The sequence below is a fragment of the Mytilus edulis genome, chromosome 12 (assembly GCF_963676685.1).
Source record: "Mytilus edulis chromosome 12, xbMytEdul2.2, whole genome shotgun sequence".
In the NCBI taxonomy this organism is placed as follows: Eukaryota; Metazoa; Mollusca; class Bivalvia; order Mytilida; family Mytilidae; genus Mytilus; species Mytilus edulis.
In genome coordinates, this window is record NC_092355.1 from 62,898,414 (window position 1) to 62,921,403 (window position 22,990).

The following is a 22,990-nucleotide window of genomic DNA, read 5'->3' on the forward strand; positions in this document are numbered from 1 at the left end:
CTTTATGGAAGTACAATCTCAAAAGGTACCTTCATAAAGGTAAAATATAAGAAAAACTCCACTTCAGTTCTTATATGACAGAAATAGATTTATCGGAATTCAGAGAACTCTTGCATTTTATCAAAACTGGGAATTCCCTCTAACGTGTTTCTAAATTTATAAAAACACTAAATATAAATACTGCTTAATTCTGATTTTCCGTGTTGTTAAAAACACATATAAGTCAAAGGAATTATCAAACATGAAGATTATGAAAAGAACATTATAAGAAAGTTGTTAAAGTTCAATCCCTTTGTTTGTTTTTACCTTTTAAAGCAAGACAATCATAAGAATCTGAGATGTTCCTTAATGTTTAGGCAGCAACCATTTGATTTTCTGGGGGGGGGGCTATGGGTTTTTTTTCTGGACAAATTTTTTTCGAAAACAATTTTTTTCTTTCAATTTTAGCATTACATATAGTGGCAGCTGAGGGTGAAACAAACAATTTTTTTTTCTCAGAATCAAAAACAAATTATTTTTTTTTCCAAAAAAAACCATAGCCCCCCCCCCCCCCCCCAGAAAATCAAATGGTTGCTGCCTTAGAATAAAACGATTGACGTGAGGGCAATGCTCTGAGCCACCAGTATAAGTCTACAGATTGCTTGAAAGCAATCGTAGCCCAAAAATTGTTCCAATGAAGATAAACATGATAAAGGCAAGCCTGGAGGGGATTCATTACATTTGGCACAACTTTTCTGAAGGATGGATACGTATAAAAATTAAAATATGTAATAAGATTGCCAATAAGACAACTGCCCACAAATGTTCAAATGACAAAGCAATTATAGGCAACCATACAGCCTTCAAAAATGAGGGAAACTGTCCGAACATGAAAAGTATGCATTAATACAATTGAGAAGAGTAATGGCCTGATTCACAATTCCACTAATAAACAGGTCGGGAACATCTACCCTTCAAATAAACCAGATGCTCCACAGGGCGCAGCTTGATACTACAGCAGAGGCCGAACCCTCAACAGTTGGGGCAAGTATGGACACAACATTAAAGCCTGATACAGCTCTGAATTGGGATTGTGATCAAACAGTCAAAACAGAATAGGTTTCTGACACAGAATGAATGTAGTCTAAGAACTTAAAACATTTAATATTAAATTGGACTTTTTCCTTTTGTGGTCCTTTATCCAAAAATCTTAATACATGGTTTGAGGCACTTGTCGCAGAAAAAAATCCTATATAACAACAACAACAACAACAATACTTTATTTTAAGAGGGTTACACAGTTAGCTATATAACTAATCTTCCCTGAGGCCCTCATCATGAGAAATCAAACAAAATGCAAACATATACATTGCATACATTAGTATAAAAAGTCAAGTATGATAATAATGTTTAACACAACTTGATAAAATGCGATGAAAAAAAATAAACATGATGACATGATCAGTTTTTAATATTATTGATATAGCTAGGTTGATTTCAATAAATAATCTGTTATTTTGTATTTGAAAGAATTAACATTTGTAATATTTCTTAACGGTATTGGCAAATTATTCCACAAGAATGGTCCAGAATACATAAAAGATTTTTTGAACAATTCTGTTTTTGGTTTAGGGAGTATGAGGTTTCCTTGAACAGCATTTCTCAAGGGGTATGGATTTCTGTCTGAAACATAATGAAACTTGTTAGTAAGATATGATGGGGCATCATTTTTAATGCACTTAAATGTCATCACTAACTTATGATATTTTATCCAGTTTAAATGTTTGAATAAGGGTGCAGAAGGAGCGAATGGGTCTGTTTCTAGTATTAATCTAGCAGCCCTCTTTTGTAATTTTAATATCCTTTTTAAACCCTCACTGCTACAACTACTCCACACTATACAACAATAATCAATTAGTGGCAAGATATAACCATTATAGAATAATTTTCTGCAGTCTAGATTTAGAAATTTTTTAATCTTTAATAGTAGATATAGTCTAGATGATATTTTTGAGCAGATCACATCAATTTGGTTTGTCCATGTGAGGGAAGGGTCAATTTTAATGCCTAAAAGACTTTCGCATGTGGAAGATTGTATCACTTGATTGTTAATAGTTAAACAACTCTCATTGTAATGTGGCATTGCTCTTTGCTTCGTTCCAATAATCATATATTTTGTTTTATTTTTATTGATGAACATATTGTTATCATTGCACCATTCCTCTACACCATGTAAATCTTCTTGTACCTTTGACTGTAGAGTTTGATAACAATTACCAGAAAGATGTAAAGTTGAATCATCGGCATATAAATCAGTGCAACAATTTTGCATATAAATAGGAAGATCGTTTATGTATAATATAAACAGAAGGGGGCCTAATATGGAGCCTTGGGGGACACCATACTTGATATAAAGTTTTTCAGAATGAGCATTACCAATTTGTACTTGTTGAGTTCTTTCATTCAAATACGATTTAAAAAAAGAAACAGCAGTATTATCAAATCCATAAATTTCAAGTTTTTTACAGAGAATATCATGATCTACTACATCAAAAGCTTTCTTAAAATCCAACAGGACTGCTAAGTTGATATTACCATCATTCATATCCTGTATCCATTTATCTATGATATTGATAAGGGCAGTTTGGCAAGAGTGTTCTTGTCGAAACCCAGACTGTGCTGGGTGTAAAAGATTTAATCTTTTTAGGTAGTCATACAAAGGTTTTGAAACATGCTTTTCTAAAAGTTTTGATAAAACGGGAAGTACAGAAATTGGTCTATAATTTGTTGCCATGAATTTTTCACCAGCCTTAAAAACAGGGGTTACTCTATATAGACTTAGGGGTTCACCATTTGATATTCTGGGGGAGGGGGCAGGAGGATTTGTTTTTGATCGGTTATTTATTTTTGTAATCTAAGAGGACAAATTATTCATTTTCTGCACTAGTGAAGCAAGATTTTTCATTTTCATTAAAGCAAGGGACTGATTATTCATTTTCACAACTGTATTTATGATATTCGAAAAACATACAATTTTTAAATGATTTGTTTATTATAAACAACATATTTGTGTTTCCTTTAAATTTTTTTTTTTTAACTTTTTATTTTTTTATTTCCAACAATTACAACATATACATTACATACATACAATATAATACATATAAGATAAATACAATGTCATTTTTATAAATAAATCTTAATTGGAAATATTTTACATTTTCTATTGAAAAGATAAAGAAATTAAAAAAAATTAAAAAATTAAAAAATTAAAAATAAAGAAATAAAGAAGGAAAACAAAAAACAAAAAACAAAAACAAAACACAAAAAGATTATCCAGTTACATCCCTATCTATATTTTAAATATCAAATAATTTTGTTGAAAAAAAAATTGAAAATTTACGAGACATATTTCTTTATATTTCTTTCGTAACAGCCATCAACACCGATCAAGTACATAACATGACAATAATATTTTCTTTAAAAAAAGATTATAATTAAGTAGTAATAAGTAATTGTAACAACAAAAAGACATTAGCTGGTATTCATTAACAGTTTTTCAAAAACATTCCATACATTGTCAAATTCAGTTATCTTTTTATTTTTTACAGCTATCATATTCTCTAATTTATACATATCTTTCAGTTTTATTATAATTGCTTGCAATGAGAGATTCTTTTTAAAGCATCTAGAATTATACACATATTGTTTAATATAAAGAAAAATCATGTTATATGGGTTGTTGGGAAATATCTTGGATAAGTCTCCAAAAAGAAAGTTTAATTTATTCATTGGGAGACTTATTCCACCGGAAAGGAACCAGTTATCAACATCCTGTAGAAAATCTTGTACAGTATTGCAATTCCAAAATAGGTGTTCTATAGACTCATTATCTGATTTACAAAATGTACATAAAGGATCATCAGTCAATTTTATTTTAACTAAATACTGATTTGTGGCAATAATGCAATGGTTAATCCTATATTGCAACCACTGTAATTTACTATTTTTAGTAACAGCAAAAGGCAGTCTGAAAATCTTTTTCCAGTTCAGATTCTGTTCACCTAAAATTTTAACCCACTTAAGCTGTCCAGTAGGAATAACATTATTTCTTGTCAGTACAGAATACATATCTTTTGATCCTTTACAATGTTTTAAAAATATTTGTAGACATGATGGTATAAAAGGACAAACTAATTTGTAAGATCCTTTAGGGAAAGATTTTGATGCCTCTTTCACTGCCGAAATAACACTGTAAAATTTAAGAAAATCTGTGTTAATGTTATAATTTTGCTTAAATTGGTCAAATGAAATATACGATCCATTTTCGTCAACTATATCATTTACAAATCTAATACCACTTTTGAACCATTCTTGATAAATTACTGATTTATGACCAATCTTAATATTATTATTCAGCCATAGTGGATTTGATAAAAATGAATCATAAGTAAAATTTCTTTCTTTTTGAATAATCATTTCCCAGGATCTTAGTACATCTTTCCAAAAATGGTTGTTAACTGTCATATACAGTTGTCTAATATAATCAACACCACAACTAAACAACTTTCTTTTATCTATATTTGACATGAAAATATTTTGCCATTTACTATCTCTCTGCAAAATCCTCCTAATCCATGTTGATTTAAGTGCTGTAATGAACATATTCAAATCAAGCATTTTCAAACCTCCCTCCAAATAATCTTTGATTAGAATATCCTTCTTAACTCTATGTATAGGTGAGTTCCATATGTATGAATAAATAAGTTCATTTATTCTCTTAATAATAATCTAAGAGGACAAATTATTCATTTTCTGCACTAGTGAAGCAAGATTTTTCATTTTCATTAAAGCAAGGGACTGATTATTCATTTTCACAACTGTATTTATGATATTCGAAAAACATACAATTTTTAAATGATTTGTTTATTATAAACAACATATTTGTGTTTCCTTTAAATTTTTATTTTGACATTATTTTTTTTTGCGTACCGAATGCTATAAATTTTTATTTTGACATTTTTTTTTGCATGCCGAATGCTATAAATTTTTATTTTGATATTTTTTTGGCATGCTGAATTGATATGCACGCAGTTGCGTGTTGGCATATAGGGAGCTACGCGCCTGAATACAATTTAATTAAATATATTAAATAACTGGGAATCCTCCCCCTTTATAAGTAGAGACAATCCATAAACTCAGAAATATTAATCTTAAATTTATATAAATGAAAAGTAAGCTTCCATAATAAAATTCAACAATGTTTCTTAAAATTGGTAAAAGTGGTATAGTCATACCCCAACATGTTGACCATAGATAGACAAACAATTCACTTGCATTTGATTCGCATTTGAACTATGTGTTTGTTAATGTAAACCGTTTCAAATGTGAATTAAACTAATTCAAATTAGTTAATGTCAATGCAATCCAATTCAAATTAGGTGTGAACTCAGTATGATTGTCAGGTAGTTTCAAACTGAAAGATACTTTTAAGGGAAGGGAAAGAAACGGATAAAACCATGTGTGTTACAAACACTGTTTATTCAAGTCAGAATCCTGGATCTCAATAGCACTTTCATAATGTCAAATAAAAACATGAATATGATAGTTACATACAATGCTACATGTATTTAATACGTATTAAATGACATTTATTTTAGTGATTGGTAATTAGGAAAAATCTGAAATTCAGGCGTAAATTGAGACAAACAATATCACTGAATGCAGTTTCTAGTCAAGTGACCAGCAAACATGGAAATCTACCTTTTGAATGAAAGGAGAACTCTTACATTGAAAATGAATGATGAAAATCTAGATTCTAATAATAGCCGAAGGGAGCTCACATTCACAACAGTTAAAGCATTGCTGAATTAGTGAACAAAGCATTTTTCTCATTTACTTGAAAATCCACCTATTATAATGGAAAAAAACTGAATTTTAAGACATAAATTATAAAATTCCTGATAAAAAGCGGTGCCGAGCATGCATGTTATATGCTTGAAACATATTCAAAGAATAAAGTTTTATAACTTCCTAATGTCATTTCCAAAATTTATCAAAACCTAAATCTTACTGTGGATTCCTATATTTTTCGTGGATGTCAATTCTCCTGGATTGTTGAAAACTTGCATATTCATCGATATTTGAATTTGTGGTTTTAACAATCCAGACAGACAAATAGCAATAAGGTGTTTAGGAAAACATGACCTAAAACCTCCTTCATATAAGACAAAAATACATGGGAACTCCACTCCTACTGAATGGTCAAATGTGAAAATTGCAGTTAAGATGGTAAAATCACAAATCAGCCGTTACTGTAAATGGACTATGACTTTTGAGCAAATTTAAAGGGAAATGACAGGGAAGGGGAGCAAATGCCCTTTCATTTGGTATGCAGGTTTCAAAAATAGAGGGAGAATAAGAGGGAAAGTTGAGTCATCATTTTAGACTTCAGTTAAACTGAGACTACTATAATGTGTTATAGTAGTCTCAGAGTTAAATAATGACTTATGAAGTTATGTAGACTTACCTTCTAATTTAAAAAAAAAACCCACAATACTCAGAACTATGTCTAATTCACTTTGACTACTGATATGCAAACCTAATAACCTAAAAATATATCATAAAATAGTGATTGAAAGATTCATAACACTTTGAAAGGATAATTCAGACACGTGTTACACGGAGAGCATGTTTGTTTACAAATAATAATGTCACGTGATCGCGCAGACCTCACATGTTGCATCGCCCTTACAATCCACTAATACATAACCCATTAGTATGCAAACATGCAACGTGAATGTGATTGGTTATCAAATAATACAGAAATAATGCATGTACAGTTTATGAAGAAATTAGTTCATCAAATAGATCGATTTTCACTTTTGACACGAATAGGTCGGGTTGACATTTTTGTCATCGGGGATAATATTGAGATAAATGGGATAAAACTGACCGTCAAAAAGGTCTAGAGAAGCACATTAGTAGAATCTTAACATTAATAAGTAATACTTACCAAAATTTCTCTAATTAATAGACTATATAACAGAAATTTCACAAAGATAACGGTAAATAATTTTGATGGTGGTGGTGATGCTGGTTAAATTGGCGCGAAATAATATTCTTACTCCTATTGCTTTACGTAGAAAAAAATGTATAGAATTGAATTTGACTAAAGTTGAGCATAAAAAAAAACGTGAATATGCAAAAGATGGTAATATATTAATGATAAAGTGTATAAATTTCCGTAAACGAATTTACCCGTATACTTCACTAAGAATTACATTTGAGCGCAAGGAGATCTATTTGTGAATATATAACCCCGGTTGAACTCAAGGTCGTATTGGAATTTTTTGCGTTACTTTTAAATCATTGAGACCATCTATTTTTATTACGGGTTTCCACATCTTTAAATCGGAATTATTGAAAAAAATGGAATGTTGTTAGCAGAATCAAAACAGAAATGATGAACACTGCAACATTTTCAGCAAAACATAAATAGGATGGAGGATCTGTGTATTCACATTATTTGTAAAACTCTCCTTATTCCTGTGAAGCGTGTGCTTTACATCGAGGCTTTCTATGCTTATCATCGACGCCACAGTACTTCAACCAATCAGACAACGTTTATTTTGGGAATTCGACCTATTTTAACTCAGATTTTGGAATTTTTTAAATGAAATTATAGAAAAATGGAATGTTGTTTGTACATATAAAATAGAAAAAGATGAATACTATAAGCTAAAGCAAGTTTGGATGGGGTTCTGTGTATTTACATTGTTTGTACAACTCTCCTTACTGATGCCATATTTTGGAATTTCCGTGACCTAAATGGTTTGCGAAAATTAATATTTTTATATATAGTATAGTAATAAAGAATTGATTTGAAGAACAGTTTATTCGTCTCTCGTTACTTGTGCTTACCATAGTCCCCCAGCCAAGTACACGATAGGTGTGTGTTCGGTGGGGAGATTTAATTCTAAAAAATCTGCCTTCAGTCACCGCACTAAATGTAGCGTGCATTTAAATTACTTATACGTAATGATAAAAACTGAGAATAGAAATGGGATTCGACTAGGTTATAACACGGTATCGGGTTCTCTCATGATGATCGAATCTAGTTGGTTGACATGTAGCTGTTAACTTCATTCTATATTCAATTGATAGAGAGTTGGTGTTTAACGAGGAAACTATTCAATCAACGTATCCCAGGGTAAAGTGGGAAAAAACTCTTCGGAAGTGTTACGGACTCCTCCATGATTTGATTGATCAGTAATTGGAATATCTGTGTCGCAGATGACCACTGAATTTGACATGTAGAATCCGCAATACCGTTCTCCTTTCCTAGCCATTTTAATTCATCGAATAAGCGCAATAGTTCAAAAGGGAGAAGGGGATCGTCCCTTGATCACTTTAAGTTTAAAAAAAATCATGTTCTTTCGATATATATTAATTTTTAGAATACTATCATCCAATTTTATTTTCAATAATCGGGAAGTACTAGCTTTAGACATCTCCGGATCCACCCATGGAAAGGGACCTATGTAGAATGTTGTGAACTAGGAATTAAGAACCCTTTAAGGTCATCTTGGTTAACCACGGGTTTGAGACGGATTTTTTTTGTACTAAAATGTTCGATTGACAGTTTGTTTTTTGTATCGTGTTTTTTTTCGGCGGTTCATCTTTCTTCTTCTGGTATAAAATTGAGGAGATGTTGTATAACTTGCGACGAGATATATATCAATCAGAGTTCAAATAGAGTGGTAGTAAGGAATATATATAGCTACGCCACTGTACGGCCTTCAACAATGAGAAAATCCCATACTGTTTGTCGGCTATGTACAGGCCGAGTCTTGAAAAGTGTCTCAAATTACAATCCAAAATTATGAAATCCCAAACTTAATATCATATTTCCAATCCTTATTTATTGAAACTTCTATACAACTTTAACATTTGTCGTTCTTTTCCTACGTAATGTTAAGTAAGAACATATAGTCTTGTTCCCAGTGGTAAGCAAGTGTAAGGACGATTGCAACATTATGCAAATTGAATTGTCTCTCGTTAATCAGACAAGTCATTAAAATGTGCAATCACTAATTACAAATGTTTAGTGAGTTTCCAAGGAGAAACATAGGAAAGGTGGGAGGGGGGGGGGGGGGGGGGTGTCTGGGGGGTTTGACATCTCATGCTTTTGTATAATTGAAACCCCTTTTAAAAAAAGAGAATTAATTGAACTGCGCCTGAATGCTGTACAAATTTATTTCTGACATAATTTATGATTAAGATGTCCATACGTAAGGAATGTAGGATTAATGTCGAAATTTCAAGCGTTTTTTAAATATATTTTCCTTGTAATTATTAACTGTATAAGAATCATCCCGCAACAAGAAGGACAACACTCTCAACTATAACTTAAGACCATACGAAAGAAAAGTGAAACACTATACATATTTACTGATGATTACCAGCTATTTCATCCTTCGGGAGACTGTAAAATGGGGCTCCGACATTCAATATAACAAGTTGTTAAATGGAAAGTTCGATGATCCCAAATGTAAGTTTATAAAGTTTCTTTTTTCAAATTTGATCAAATAAGGTTGTAGAATTATAAGATATAAAGTTTGATAAAATGGGAAATCAAATCTGAAAATTTTGTAACATTCTTTTTTAGAACGAACAATTTAGAATAAAGTGCATGGAGTCTTAAAATGGACGAAAGTAATTACCGGAGCACCTGATATAACCACCAGTTTTTTGTTGGGCTTCGTGTTGCTTGGTCTCTAGTTTTCTATGTTGTGTCTTCTGTACTATAATTGTTTATCTGTTTGTAATTTTCTTTTGGCCATGGCGTTGTCAGTTTCTTTTCAATCTATGAGTTTGACTTTCCCTCTGGTATCTTTCTTCCTTCTTTTCTAAGCGTTTACAAGGCAAAATAAATTAAATAATTATATTCAATTTACCTATCAGTATTTGCTAACATGTTAAAAGTATTGTAAACGAAGCTGTAGTAGTCGTCAAATTATATATATGATGCAAAGCGCCATCAAAATTGGTTGTAGTGAAATACATTTCAGGGACCTACCTCTTCAAATATATTTTCCTGATGCATGTGTTAAAATTCGTTACTAAAGTTTACTTAGTGCATTGAAGCATCAACGTAATCAGCTTTTTCCTTATTTTGTAAATTTTAGATACCAATAATCAGCATCGAAAATTTTGTATGAATTTATATCAAATTGAAATATAAGGTTAGGCTATGGCAGTGGGCGACAGTGGCTCGTTGAGACAGTGGGCGACTATTTCTGGTTGGGTTAAACTTTCACGAAAAAGTAAGTGCTTTTCTATAGAAAAGTACTTAATTATAATTTTAAATGAGACGTTTCCTTTTCTAATTATTTCAAACAGGAATATACATATATCTATACTACTTAGTTTGAACAAAATTGATATTTTTTTCCGATAATTGAAAATTATTTGTCGGAAATACGATTAAATCAATTTAAATAATTGATCTTTGATCTTAAATTTTTGATTTTTCACATTTTTAATTTTTCAGAATTTATATATGCGTACCTTTATAATGTATATATATATATATATATATATATAAACGTGTGTTACACAATGTACAAGGTATATCCCAAATTGAACCGATAAATCCCCGATCTATTTATAAGTTTTCCGAAAAAAGAAATTCTGCGTTAGCAATCTATAAATGTAGATACATTATTTCATCGACTTGTATATGTATCGATAGACAAATTAAGTGTGTAAAAGGTAGGTTAAGATTAGATCAAAACTGATGCAATATATGGTAATGAGTTATAAAACGGTGAAAACGTGTACAAATAGCGCGTTTCCAATATTTCATTCAATATCAAAATGGTTTCGAATTGAAGTTGTATTTTTTTTGGTCTCAATCATTCAATACCATATTTTCTGATTTTAATGAATTTTATTTCAATTTATTTTGTTAATAATCATTTTAATAATGTTTGGCGTGGAAACAAATCTTCGAGAACGAAAACAACCAGGAAAAAATAAATTTTTTTAAAATAAACAATCTCCGACTGTTATGGAACGACTATTTAACTTTAAGATTAAAGATTTTTTTTTCTTTGGTATACTCATACTGTGATCCCCAATTTGAAAATAAAATTTAGTGTGGTTAAGCTGTAACAAAAAAAAATAAAAAAATATTCCGATTCTAATTTTTTCCTTTACCTCATAGTGTTATAATAATGTATTGTAAATTACTATTCCAATGTTATTCTTAGACTGTCATGGTCTATATAGATTTCTAAAACGGACCCATTATTTTCAAAAGGGGTGGGCCGGGATGTGGAGTATTTTTTTGGGGTGAGGGGGGTCGATAACGACATATTTACGAACACAACCCGATTAACTGTTTATCGTTTTTTTACTGGTATTTTCCGATCCCTACCATACAATATTTAGGAAAAAAATGTTTGGAGAATCAGTTGGCCAGCAAGTGTTGTTGATGATAATAATGATGATACAAAAACAACAATAAAAGTGGGGAGACGTGTAAATACAGAAAATCTTATACAAAAAAATAACTTTTTTTTTAATCAAGGGGTGGAGAAGTTGGGTTGGGAAAGGGGTTGATAGTACTCCCCGCTCTGCGCTTTCCAATGAAGCCGTCACTTTATGCAATGATTTGTACGCACGAACTAAAATATACAAGACAAAGTATTCATAATTTATAATGTAAATTTATGAAGTTATATTTTTCCTATTGTTTCATTAATAAGATAATCTTTCAATCAAGAATCTGATTGTACTATATTTGTATATGTTATTGTAATTTTTCCATATTGCCCCTTGTGTGCCCTATTCAAGATAATTATGCCGTCTGCTGTGGTTATTTTTCGATTTTGTCTTTTTGTTGATCCCACATTGACGTCGCAGGAAGGCGTCCCAGAAAGAAAATAAAATAGCCTTGCCAGACGTCATGATTATTTGGACTATGTGTATTGATTTGAATTTTTTGTTTTACCTAATACAGTATAATGTAATTCCTAATATATTCTATCCTATTCTATTCAAACCTGTTCTTTTTTTTATCCTATCATCTATTATTTTCGGTTCTTTTATATCCTATTATTTTCTATCCTGTTCTATTCCATTCTATTATATTCTAATATATTCTAGGAGTTACCAATCAGGTTACGCATTTATGACACACAACCACGTGCGTCGTTGTTTGTAAACAAACAGCTTACAATGTATATTCTGTAAACATGGAAACGTTTTCAACTTACTTAAAACTGTGTGTAAGACAATCTAACGTTCAGATTGTATATAAGACCGTATAACGTTAACATTGTACAGAAGACATTACGCTTGATTAAAAGTCATAATTATTCTTATAAACAAAACCAATACAAACATAAACTAAGACGCGCATCATTCTGTATCTGTATCTGTATCCAATGAATTTCTGCCAATATAGGCATACCTCCGTATATGGAGTAAAACAATAAAATTAGTTCCACCACCGCAATAGTATAGAATATTAATCCATCAATATATTTACACTATGAGCACTATGTACACAGTTCACAGTTCAAATTACGATACTTATTTATCCTTTTATATGTAAAAGATAAAAATTGTCTGTATACTATTAAAATAGGAATATAAAAATTCTATTTATAATATTTAGCCTTGGCGATCTGCAAAATCCCTATTTGACCTTTCTAACTGACTTTTAAGTTCATCTTCCTCCTACTATTTATCAAGTCCATTTTTGAAAGTATTGTATAGTATCTCTATATAGTAAACTTAAATGATATGAAAAGTGGTTAAATATATTTGTAAATAAAACCATTAAAGCACAGACGAGATTGGATCGAGCAGCTAGTTTTGGTTAATTTTTCTTTCATAATGGTAACAGACAGGCATTATAGCTAGTTCACTTTTATTGACATTATGATGCATTTTACTACTTAAATTGTCCTATTTGTTTTCTAGATTTTTCTGCAATTATGTCTTGTACAGAAACTTCAGATATTGTTCTACAAGGAAAACACCAAACCAGAGCCATTGGTTCAAGAATGTGCGAACCAAGAGTATTCCAAAGATCATTTAGTGATACCAGACAAGGGCCTCTCATGCTTTCTCGTTCTGTTCAAACTGACCTAACACCAGAAAGCACGTGTTTACAAGATACTGACGACACGCATAAAATTGATATGACAAGTTACACAGAGGATGATAAAGGATATGAAAAAGTTTGCAGTGATCTGAAAGAACTTAAAGATAAAGTCCAGCAACTGACTTCAGCAATAAACCTTTCGAGTCCAGCGCAAATACCAGAAATTATAAATAGACTGAAAACATTTGCCAAAATTAAAGAAAATTCAACAAATTTAAGACTGACCATAGAAAGACTAGAAACAATGGTTGAAAAAACAATGTCTTCGGATGTCGAACACATTATAAACCATCAAAAGTTTACGGCAATACGCTATGGTACTGCTTTAAACAATATTGACAGTAAAGTTCAAAATGAATCAAGCTTACAAAAAAATAAAGAAAGCTACAACGTACTTGGCGATTTATTGCGAGTACACATTTTCCCACAGTCTAAATCACAATTTTGTCCACTCAGTTTAAGAACTTATTTTGAGAGTTTTTCAAGTGACACGCCAGTATCTCACGTCGATTCAATGTCAAATGAACTTCTGAGAGTGTCATCGTATAGCAATTTCCCACGAGAAATTAGTATAAATCTAATTAAAATGGCTAAGACTGGTTTTTACTACATTGACGGAAGAAAAACAAAGTGCTTTTCCTGTGGAATTACATATGACAGATGGAAATCGGGTGACGATCCTGTTGTTATACATAAAATACTGTCACCATCATGTGCACTCCTAGCCGAACCCAGATTCTCATCGTCTGCAAATCAAGAAGAACAGACAACGGTTGTTCCGAATATTACTGTTTCTACTGTTGACACAACGACTGTTACAAGTCAAGGTTTGAATCAGTCAGAAAATGCTTCATCAAGTCCTGATCCTAGATTACAAATAAGTTCATCTTACAATGGTACCAGCAACAATGTACAGGAAAGACCAGGAAACCAAATACGTTCACCAACTAATAGGGACAGAACTAGCTCTGCAACGGGGAACGAGAATAGTCAAGAAACACTGACATCCAATGAAAACCATAATGCTACTGAAAACAGTTCATGCCAGCATAACACCGAATTCGAATCACTTGGAATACACCTGGAAAAACCTAAGTATCCTAACTATGCCTGCTTGACTGTTAGGATCAGTTCCTATGAAGGCTGGCCATCTTATTTAGACCAATCACCACGTCAGATGGCTTTGGCTGGTTTTCTGTTTGCTGGTTACCATGATTACACAAGATGCTTTTTCTGTGGTGGAGGACTGCGAAACTGGGAAGCAGGTGACGATCCATGGGTTGAACATGCCAGATGGTTTCCGAAATGTACTTTTCTGAAACAAAACAAGGGAGAAAAGTTCATTAACGCCGTTCAGAAAAGACAAGCTGAAATAGTAAGTAAAAATGTTAAACACAATTCAATTAACCCGAATGTACATTGCTAAGCAAATCATCAAAGCAAAATTATGGAAAAAAATCCCGATTATTATGATAGCAATGATAAAAACGATAACTATGATACTACAACTTGACAAACATACAGATGATTTCAATGAAAAAACGAAATTCTTATCCGTTTACATGCAAAACATGAAACCCAATCCCTGAAACAAAAAAAAACCGAAATCGGAATTATTTTTAGTAATCAGGGACTTCTTATGGAGTGCACAATGCGATTTGATGTGGGGTAGATAAATTGTACATTCCGATGGTGTTCTTTTTTGGATCAATTACATGGCTATTTGCTGTTCTATTGAGTAACAGTATGCAACATGCCGTTAGATTGTTTTCCAAAGAACACGAAAGAACAGTATACCAGTTTGCAAACATGATTTATTTTAATTCATGAGTTCCTAAATTTTAATCATTGACATTTTTAAAATGAACTGTTTACTTGTTTCAGGACCGAGAAACCAATGCGACAAATGAAAATACACAAGAGACAACATCGAGAGCTCAAACTTCTTCCTTTGCTGTTAACACAAGTACTACTAGTACAACACAGAGTGATATATTACAAACTGTTGCAGCAAGAAGTGTAATTGAAATGGGATATACTGATCAACAGGTTATAAATGCTTTTCAGCTTCTAACGACTTCAGGAAAAGGTATTAACTCTTGATATTTTATTACACGTGTAAACATGATGCAAATGATATGTTTATAGACGAAGGAATCATTTTTATTCAAGAACAAAATTGTGCTTTCTGTTTTATAATATTTTTAGAAAAATCTTCTTCGACTTAAATAAAACCCAAATATATATATAACAAATGGCATTAAAACATCCTTTTAGAAATGCATAATCCGATATTCCAAAGACCAACATTTGCTGTGCAGTTACATAAATCAATGGTGGGTATCAAGAATAAACAAAACCATCAAATGAAAGACCATTCAATTAAATTTTTAGCCTCAATTCATGAAATGTGATTTTACACTAAAAAATCGATGTTAATCATAAACAAGTGTGTAAAGGAGACAATAACAATCAAAACCAATTAGTTAACAAAGACTCAAAAAACCAAAGGACATTTACATCAACAGTTATAAATAATAATTAAGAAACAACACGAACTCCACTAAAAACCGGGAGTGAAATCAGGTTCTCCGGAAGGGTAAGTACTTCCTGTTCTGTATATCGTTTTATTTCTTTGTTCTGTTTAGTTCGGTAATGATAGAAGGTTCTTATGACTGAGAAAGAATATCAGATATGATTTCTGACACACTTTTGTCATAATGGCCAATCAGCTCATGATGGCGACCGTAAAATTTCTTGAGTGATGACCTTAATTTGATTGGTTCATAGCCCTGTGTTAGCAACTTTTTAGAAAGCAGTATTCCTCGTTCAACAAAATCAACGTACTTTGAGCTAGCGCTAGAGTAACGTATCAATTGAGACACACATACTCCATATGCTGGTGCTGCTGGGATGTTGCTACACAGAAATGGAAAGTTGACTGTAGGAAAATTAAAATCATCGCGTTTGTTATAAATTTTGGTATTCAACCTACCATCAGTAGTCATTTCGAGAAAAACGTCAAAAAGCAGATTTATCTGTGTCGGTAGTATATTATTGTTGCAAATCAATGGCTGCCGCGCATTACTTTTTTTCTAGATTGCAAACATCAAGTATTCAATTATGAATATCTTATTATTATTCATAATCATTTCAGATTTACACAGCATATCAGCAACAGATGTTATGCACATTTTACTAGATGATGAAGCTCATCCGCAACAACAAGGAGCAACAGCAGACGTGACTCAACATGGTCATAACACGAACAGGACAGGTGACCATACATCAGATAGTACCAGTACTCGGTGCAATGGCTTAGACAACACAGTAGATGAACAAAGTTTACTGTTTGACGGTAAGCTTTCTATTCCTTTTCTTAAGTTTTGCAAATAATTAAATTGCCACTGCAAATCTAAACAATGACATTTAGTTCATTGCTCATGGCGACTGTTTAAGAAATACTTCACAGTAAGGAAAGCCGAAACCATGACATGACGAAATCAAATACATCTAATAAAAAAACTTAAGAAAGCTACGACGTACCTTCATAAATTGTCTTAAAAATATAACAGTATTCAGCGTTTGAATCAATTTTAAATGTTTTGTAGTCACCTTGTTTTTTCATCACACATATTTATTAACACATGTTATCAAATAAAAATGTATACGAATATAACGCTACAATAATTTTTTGCTCTAAGGTTAATGTTAGATGTATTTTCATATTGCAGATACAGAAAATCTGATAGAAGAAAACAGACAATTGAGGGACCAGCGACTCTGTAAAGTATGTTTAGATCTAGAGGCAACCATTGCATTTCTGCCCTGCGGACATATTGTGTGTTGTATTGACTGCGCTCCTGCCATGAGGAAATGTCCCGTATGCAGGACGTACGTAAAAGGAACTGTAAAAACTTATCTAGCATAATTTACTTTTCAGCGGATTCATTAATCAAATTTAACAATAAAAAAAAGGAGATTATTGCGCATCTATCGTATTAATCAGTGTTAGAGGATATAAACGAGCAATAGGGGAAGTTAGATATATAATTATGTTTGTTATTTACAAATAACTGCTGCTTTAACTTAAAGTAGTCTGACATTTATAAATACTTGTACAATTTACATCTACAAGAATAAAATTAGATAAGATCATGTTAAGTGCATATTAGTCATTCATAACCTAACATAAATCAGAGTTGTAAAATAATTGTTTCCGTATATTAATTTTACTCTCTTGTGTCAAATATAGACACGTCAAAGTCTTTCCGAATTTTTGTTTTGTTTTGTTGAGTATGTTTCCTTGTTTGTTATCTTAATTAACATCAATGTTATTGTTAATTTCTAAGGTTGTTTTTTTACTTACATTGCTAGAGCATAACTATTTTGATATTTCATAATGTAATTATTTAATGACTTTTGATACTTTTGTTGTTTATAACTCGGGTAGAATAAACAATTATGTTTTTGTATTTTCATAACTAGTGATTCACTTTATACATGGTCACCTTGCATAACTGCACGAGAAAAGTGCACGTGCTGATTTTTTTAAAAATATTTTCTTTTACCATTGTTTTATATTTATATCTGTTGATATTTTAATTTCTCTCAGTATATTTTTATTGTTATATTTGTTATCCAATAGTTCAACAATTGTTAATGATATGTTATTGCTTTTTATGCTGTTATTTTAGTAAACTAGATTTGCAACTGTAATTACCATAATTGACTACTCTATTGTTAATAAAATAATTATTCAAAAGACTCAAATTTTTATTATATTAACCATAAGGGTTAACTTAGATATTGATTAACATCCCTGCATTTATTCCGTCCGGCATAACACATTCAACCATTGCAAACGTGGAGTGAGTATTTGACTGTATTTAACAAAGGTTCCGTAGGTTGCTTTATATATGAATTTCTGCCGATTTGTTAGTACTTCTTTTTCGGGTAAGTCTAAATGTTCAGCGCTTCATCCTATCGAGCTACTTATACATATTATATAGTTCCTATTGAGTGAATTGATAATTCATTTTCGTACTGAATATATAAAAAAAAAACGTTGTAAATTGATTACAACCTCTATAGAATGATACTCAGGATTCATTAATAGAATATATGTTATGGGCGGACAATTCATTCAATTTAAAGTTCCTACAATAAACTGAGATTAACTATCCATGTTTGTTATTATCGTTTATACATGCAGTTGATATATATATATATATATATATATATAGAATTGCTATTATCGTTAGTATATATTTCATATTTATTTTTTATAATCTTTAGTACAAAAATGAACATAGTTGATATATATTTCATAATATATTTAGTACTGATATTTTTTTTATCACCAGTACATATTTGATACGGTTGTTTAGTATTTTCCTTTCTTCAATACAACATGTTACCTCAAATAAATCAAGTGTTGTTATATTGAACTATCTGTGATATCTGTTTATATTTAATTTCCAGAAATAAAAGAATTTTCATTTTTATTTTATACATTCACATGTTTTAAGTAATTTCCGCATGTAAACGGTACATCACAATTTATTTAAGCAAGAGTCACTCGCTTAAATAGATATATTTTCCTTTTAGTTGTATCCTGTATTCTTTCCGCCCTTCATCCCTGTCGAATCCTTTCACTAGACCTCCCTATAATTGTTTTATTGTTAGTGTGTTCTTTACCTGTGCATGCATTGCTATTGGACATTAGCAAACAACAACGAATCAAGCAATTGTGTTAATACATTACTAAGAAACTTGTCACATTTTGGGCAATATTAAAGCTTACTGATATTTGGTGTCGACATTTTGATTGAAAACCAACACTTATCTTCCTACAATTTGGCAACGTAGTCCGTTTTCATTTCTTTTCTTTATTGTCAATGTGCGAAATAATTTTGGCACCATTGTTTGCCATAACTACGAATTAGGTACAAATAACATAGACTGACCAGAAAGCTTTATCATTCAGACCTTCAGATGTGTCATACTTAGAAGGAATATATACTATTGCTGCATTATAATGTGACCTGATACCATTTTCTATAAATGCAATTTTCCATCCCGGAATACTCTATTTTGTTCTCCATGATATTGTTCATAAAGTGGATAAACAAAATAGCGAAAATGAGCCAAATGTACAGAAAATTGGGTACAAAAATAAATAATATAGAAAAATATATCTTTAAAAAAAAAGATGAGACAGTTAATACAATGTATATGAAGAAAAGGGAATAATGAGAGAACAGTTTATAATGGGGACAAACTACCTTTAACATTAAAGACGATAGAAATGAAGGCTCCCATCTAGACCCTCGTGAACTCGTTCATTTAATTTTCATTCAGCTATTTAAAAATCATCAAATTTATTTTGTGTTTTATTTGTTTGATTCAATTCGTTTCTATTTCCTTGTAGAATATTTGTAGGCGTTTGACAATCATTTAACATCATTCATATCTATGTGTCGATCACCCCTATAATTTTCAGTGTTTTCATCAGTCGGTACATTTTAAGTACATTTGAAATGATGAATCAGTCAACAACAAAATTTATTAATCAAGTATTCAATTATAAATTAAAGCCTTGGAGTGTTTTATTTCCGTGATAACATTCACTACAATATAAAAGAAGCAAACATTTTGACTACATATCAAGTTTGAATGTTACATGCTTTTGGAATATTATTTACTAGCAATTTCCGATAGCCAAAACGCTACTTCATCAGAGTTGCTTATCATTTAAAATAGTAGAAATTTAAAAAAAAAAAGGAAAAACTAGTCAGATGAATCGTCTGTTTCTATATCTACGAGCGTCGTGAATAGTGATTTATATAAATATGCACATTTTTTTGACAAAAAAAAGGAATGTTGAAAATAGTATGCAAACCAGTTAAAGCACATAAATACATTATTTGCATTTTAAGATAAGTTTATAAAATAGTTTTATCTTTTTTAATATCTATTATTATATGAAATGTAGATTATGATCCTGAGGTTTATCGATATAGAAACAGTATATGATGACAAACACAAACTTTTATTGTACCCTGATATATAGTTTGGACTGAACAACGAAATTATATCGCACTTCTTGCAATATCACGCACCTTATAATTTGCATTTTACGAAGTTTGTATGATTATAAATGTCAACAAATGTGTATTTGATATAAATAAGAGATAGTTAATAATAATAATACAATAAAAAAAATAGATATCTCCCCTTGTCATTAATTTTAGTCGCAAATAACTCGCAAAATTTACCGGCAAAATTGTTGATGTGATTGATAGAGAACGGCACTATTGACCTTGTTGTATCAGGACAGTTTCGGTTTTTAGGAATTTTGTAAATACAATTTTGTGTTTGTGTTTTCTTAATGTGTTTAATTCATCGTTTGAATTTATTCGATTTCCCGGAGATGTAAAGACGTTCCTGACAGTTTAATGAAGTTATGTCCCATTCATCTTGCAGTTTGTATATGTTTGTAGATGAAAAATTCAAAGTTTTGATAGAACTTATTTCAGAAAAAGACCGAGCATTTTTTTCAGATACGATTTAATTTACCTAAATAATTGAACTTTGATCTTATATATTTGGTTTCATTACACTTTTTTGTTTTTACAGAATTTAAAAAGGAACTGTAGTGATTTTAGTTTTTACAGTTCAATTTATTTTTATGTAAGATGTCTTTCTTTTTAATACGTTTGGGTTATATTACATTTCAATATAGACAATATTTCTATAGGGTACCGCCCGCTATTTTGTTTGTTTGAAAGGTGTCTAAATAATTTTATTTTACAGCCCAGTACACCTTAAAAACCACAAGGTTACCCATATTTGGAACCGTCATGGTACTGCCTGTAATTAGTTATATATAAAGGGGTGCAAGAGAGATCAGAGGAGTTCTTATAGAACGAGAGGACAGTTATATTGTGTGAGAGAGGTAAAAGGATTATTTTCAGTAGCAGTAAATTTTCACCACTTGGTCGATGCCATTGTTGGTGGATGTTTTGTCCCCGAGGATATCACAGGCCCACTAGTCAGCACGTCGGTGTTGACATGAATATCAATGATATGGTCATTTTTATAAATTTCCTGTTATAAAACTGTGAATTTTAGAAAACCTAATGATTTTCTTATCCCAGGAATAGATAACCTTAGTCCTATTTGGCAAAACTGTTTGGCATTTAAGTCCCCCATGCTCTTCCACTTTGTACTTGTTTGGCTATATGACTATTTTAATCTGGGCGTCACCGATGAGTCTTATGTAGACGAATCGAACGTGTGGCGTATAAAGTTATAATCCTGGTACCTTTGATTTAGCTGCTTTATCAGGTTAAACTGATATTCTTTTTTTAACAGATTACATTGTAATTTTATTTAAGCCTTTGTGTTATGGTTTGTTTTCTTAGTGCCATGGACTTTACGTAATTTACGCTACCTTAAAAAACACATCGACGAACAAGAATCCATCAAAACGACAATGCTTTAGAAAAGTACATGCACACCTTTATAATGTGTATATATAATTTTAAAGTATTGCATAATGTAACGTTTATCCCAAATTAAATCAAGAAAACCCTTATCTATTTATAAGTAATCCGAAAAAAGAAATTCTACGTTAACATTCTATAAATGTAGAAACATTATTTTAACGACATATATCGATAAACATATTAAGTTTGTCAAAGGTAAGTTAAAATTAAACCCAAACTGATGCAATATATGGTAATGAGTTATAATAACATAGACGGTTAAAACGTGTTTTCAAAAAGTTGGATAAATGGGACGACACCCGCATGTCCGCTATTCCATTCAAAATCAAAACGGTTTTGAATGGAAGTTGCGAACATTTTTTTGTTCTCAACCATTCATTTTTTCCTCTGATTTGTCTTAATTTTGTTCAATTTATTTTGTTCATATATTTTTCAAAATCCTGGATTTGACAAACATTTGGCAAGGAATCAAATTTCTAAACAAAAATGTTTCGAAAAGCAAACAACAAGAAAAAATAAAACAACTTATCTGACCGTTATGGACCAACCCTTTAATTTCAAAATTGAGGGGTTATTGTATTTTTACTATTGTGATACCAAATTTGATGAAAACAATATTCTAGTCAAGCAGACGACACAAAAAATCCATACCTTTTAGTGTTTAATTAAAAAATTATTAATTTGTTAATTTCTCTAATAAACTAAACTAAACACAATATTTTCGGCCAAAATATGTGTGTGCGTGTATGGGACAGGAAAAGTGAAGTCATCTAAGCCTACTATTTCTGCCCCTACATCTAGCAGACTCCGATCCTGCTTAACAGTTTTAGAGATCTCAAACCTATACTGGCAGTTAATACACTATTTTGGTCACATGCATATTGATACAACTTAAGTTAATTTTATATTTGTTAAATATATTGATATAATATTCATTCCAATTAATTATTACAATATGCAAATAAAAATTCGTTATAAAAAAAACCAATAGATCTAAGAAATAACGACAAATGAAAGACAACCAACTATACAATAAAATATATGATGAGTTGAAAGAGTCTAACACTAATTGTAAATTTTAGATGAAATACGCGAGCAAACTGACATTATCTATTTAATTTGATTATCTTCTGCCTAAAATATACATTTGCCTTTTATCATTTACTATTTGTTTGGAATGGAAAAAAGGACAGCTGGTAACCTACTATTACAACTAGCTATTTCGATTGGACATTCTCTTCCTTTTTGGGCATTTCTTACCCCAAGTGTTGAGAGGATTAGTTGACCTACAGGTTACGTTAATAATAATAATGATAAATTT

The 22,990-nt window shown here is 31.0% G+C and overlaps 1 protein-coding gene across 1 annotated transcript; it reads left to right on the top strand.

Moving 5' to 3' along the window:
- The first annotated feature begins 10,722 nt into the window (after positions 1-10,722).
- On the top strand, positions 10,723-18,663 carry LOC139498887 (baculoviral IAP repeat-containing protein 7-like). The gene is made up of 5 exons (XM_071287475.1): positions 10,723-10,752; positions 12,973-14,531; positions 15,041-15,245; positions 16,314-16,514; positions 16,891-18,663. The coding sequence occupies exons 2-5, from the start codon at positions 12,987-12,989 to the stop codon at positions 17,085-17,087; spliced, it is 2,148 nt and encodes a 715-aa protein (XP_071143576.1). The 5' UTR covers positions 10,723-10,752; positions 12,973-12,986; the 3' UTR covers positions 17,088-18,663.
- The last annotated feature ends 4,327 nt before the right edge of the window (positions 18,664-22,990 follow it).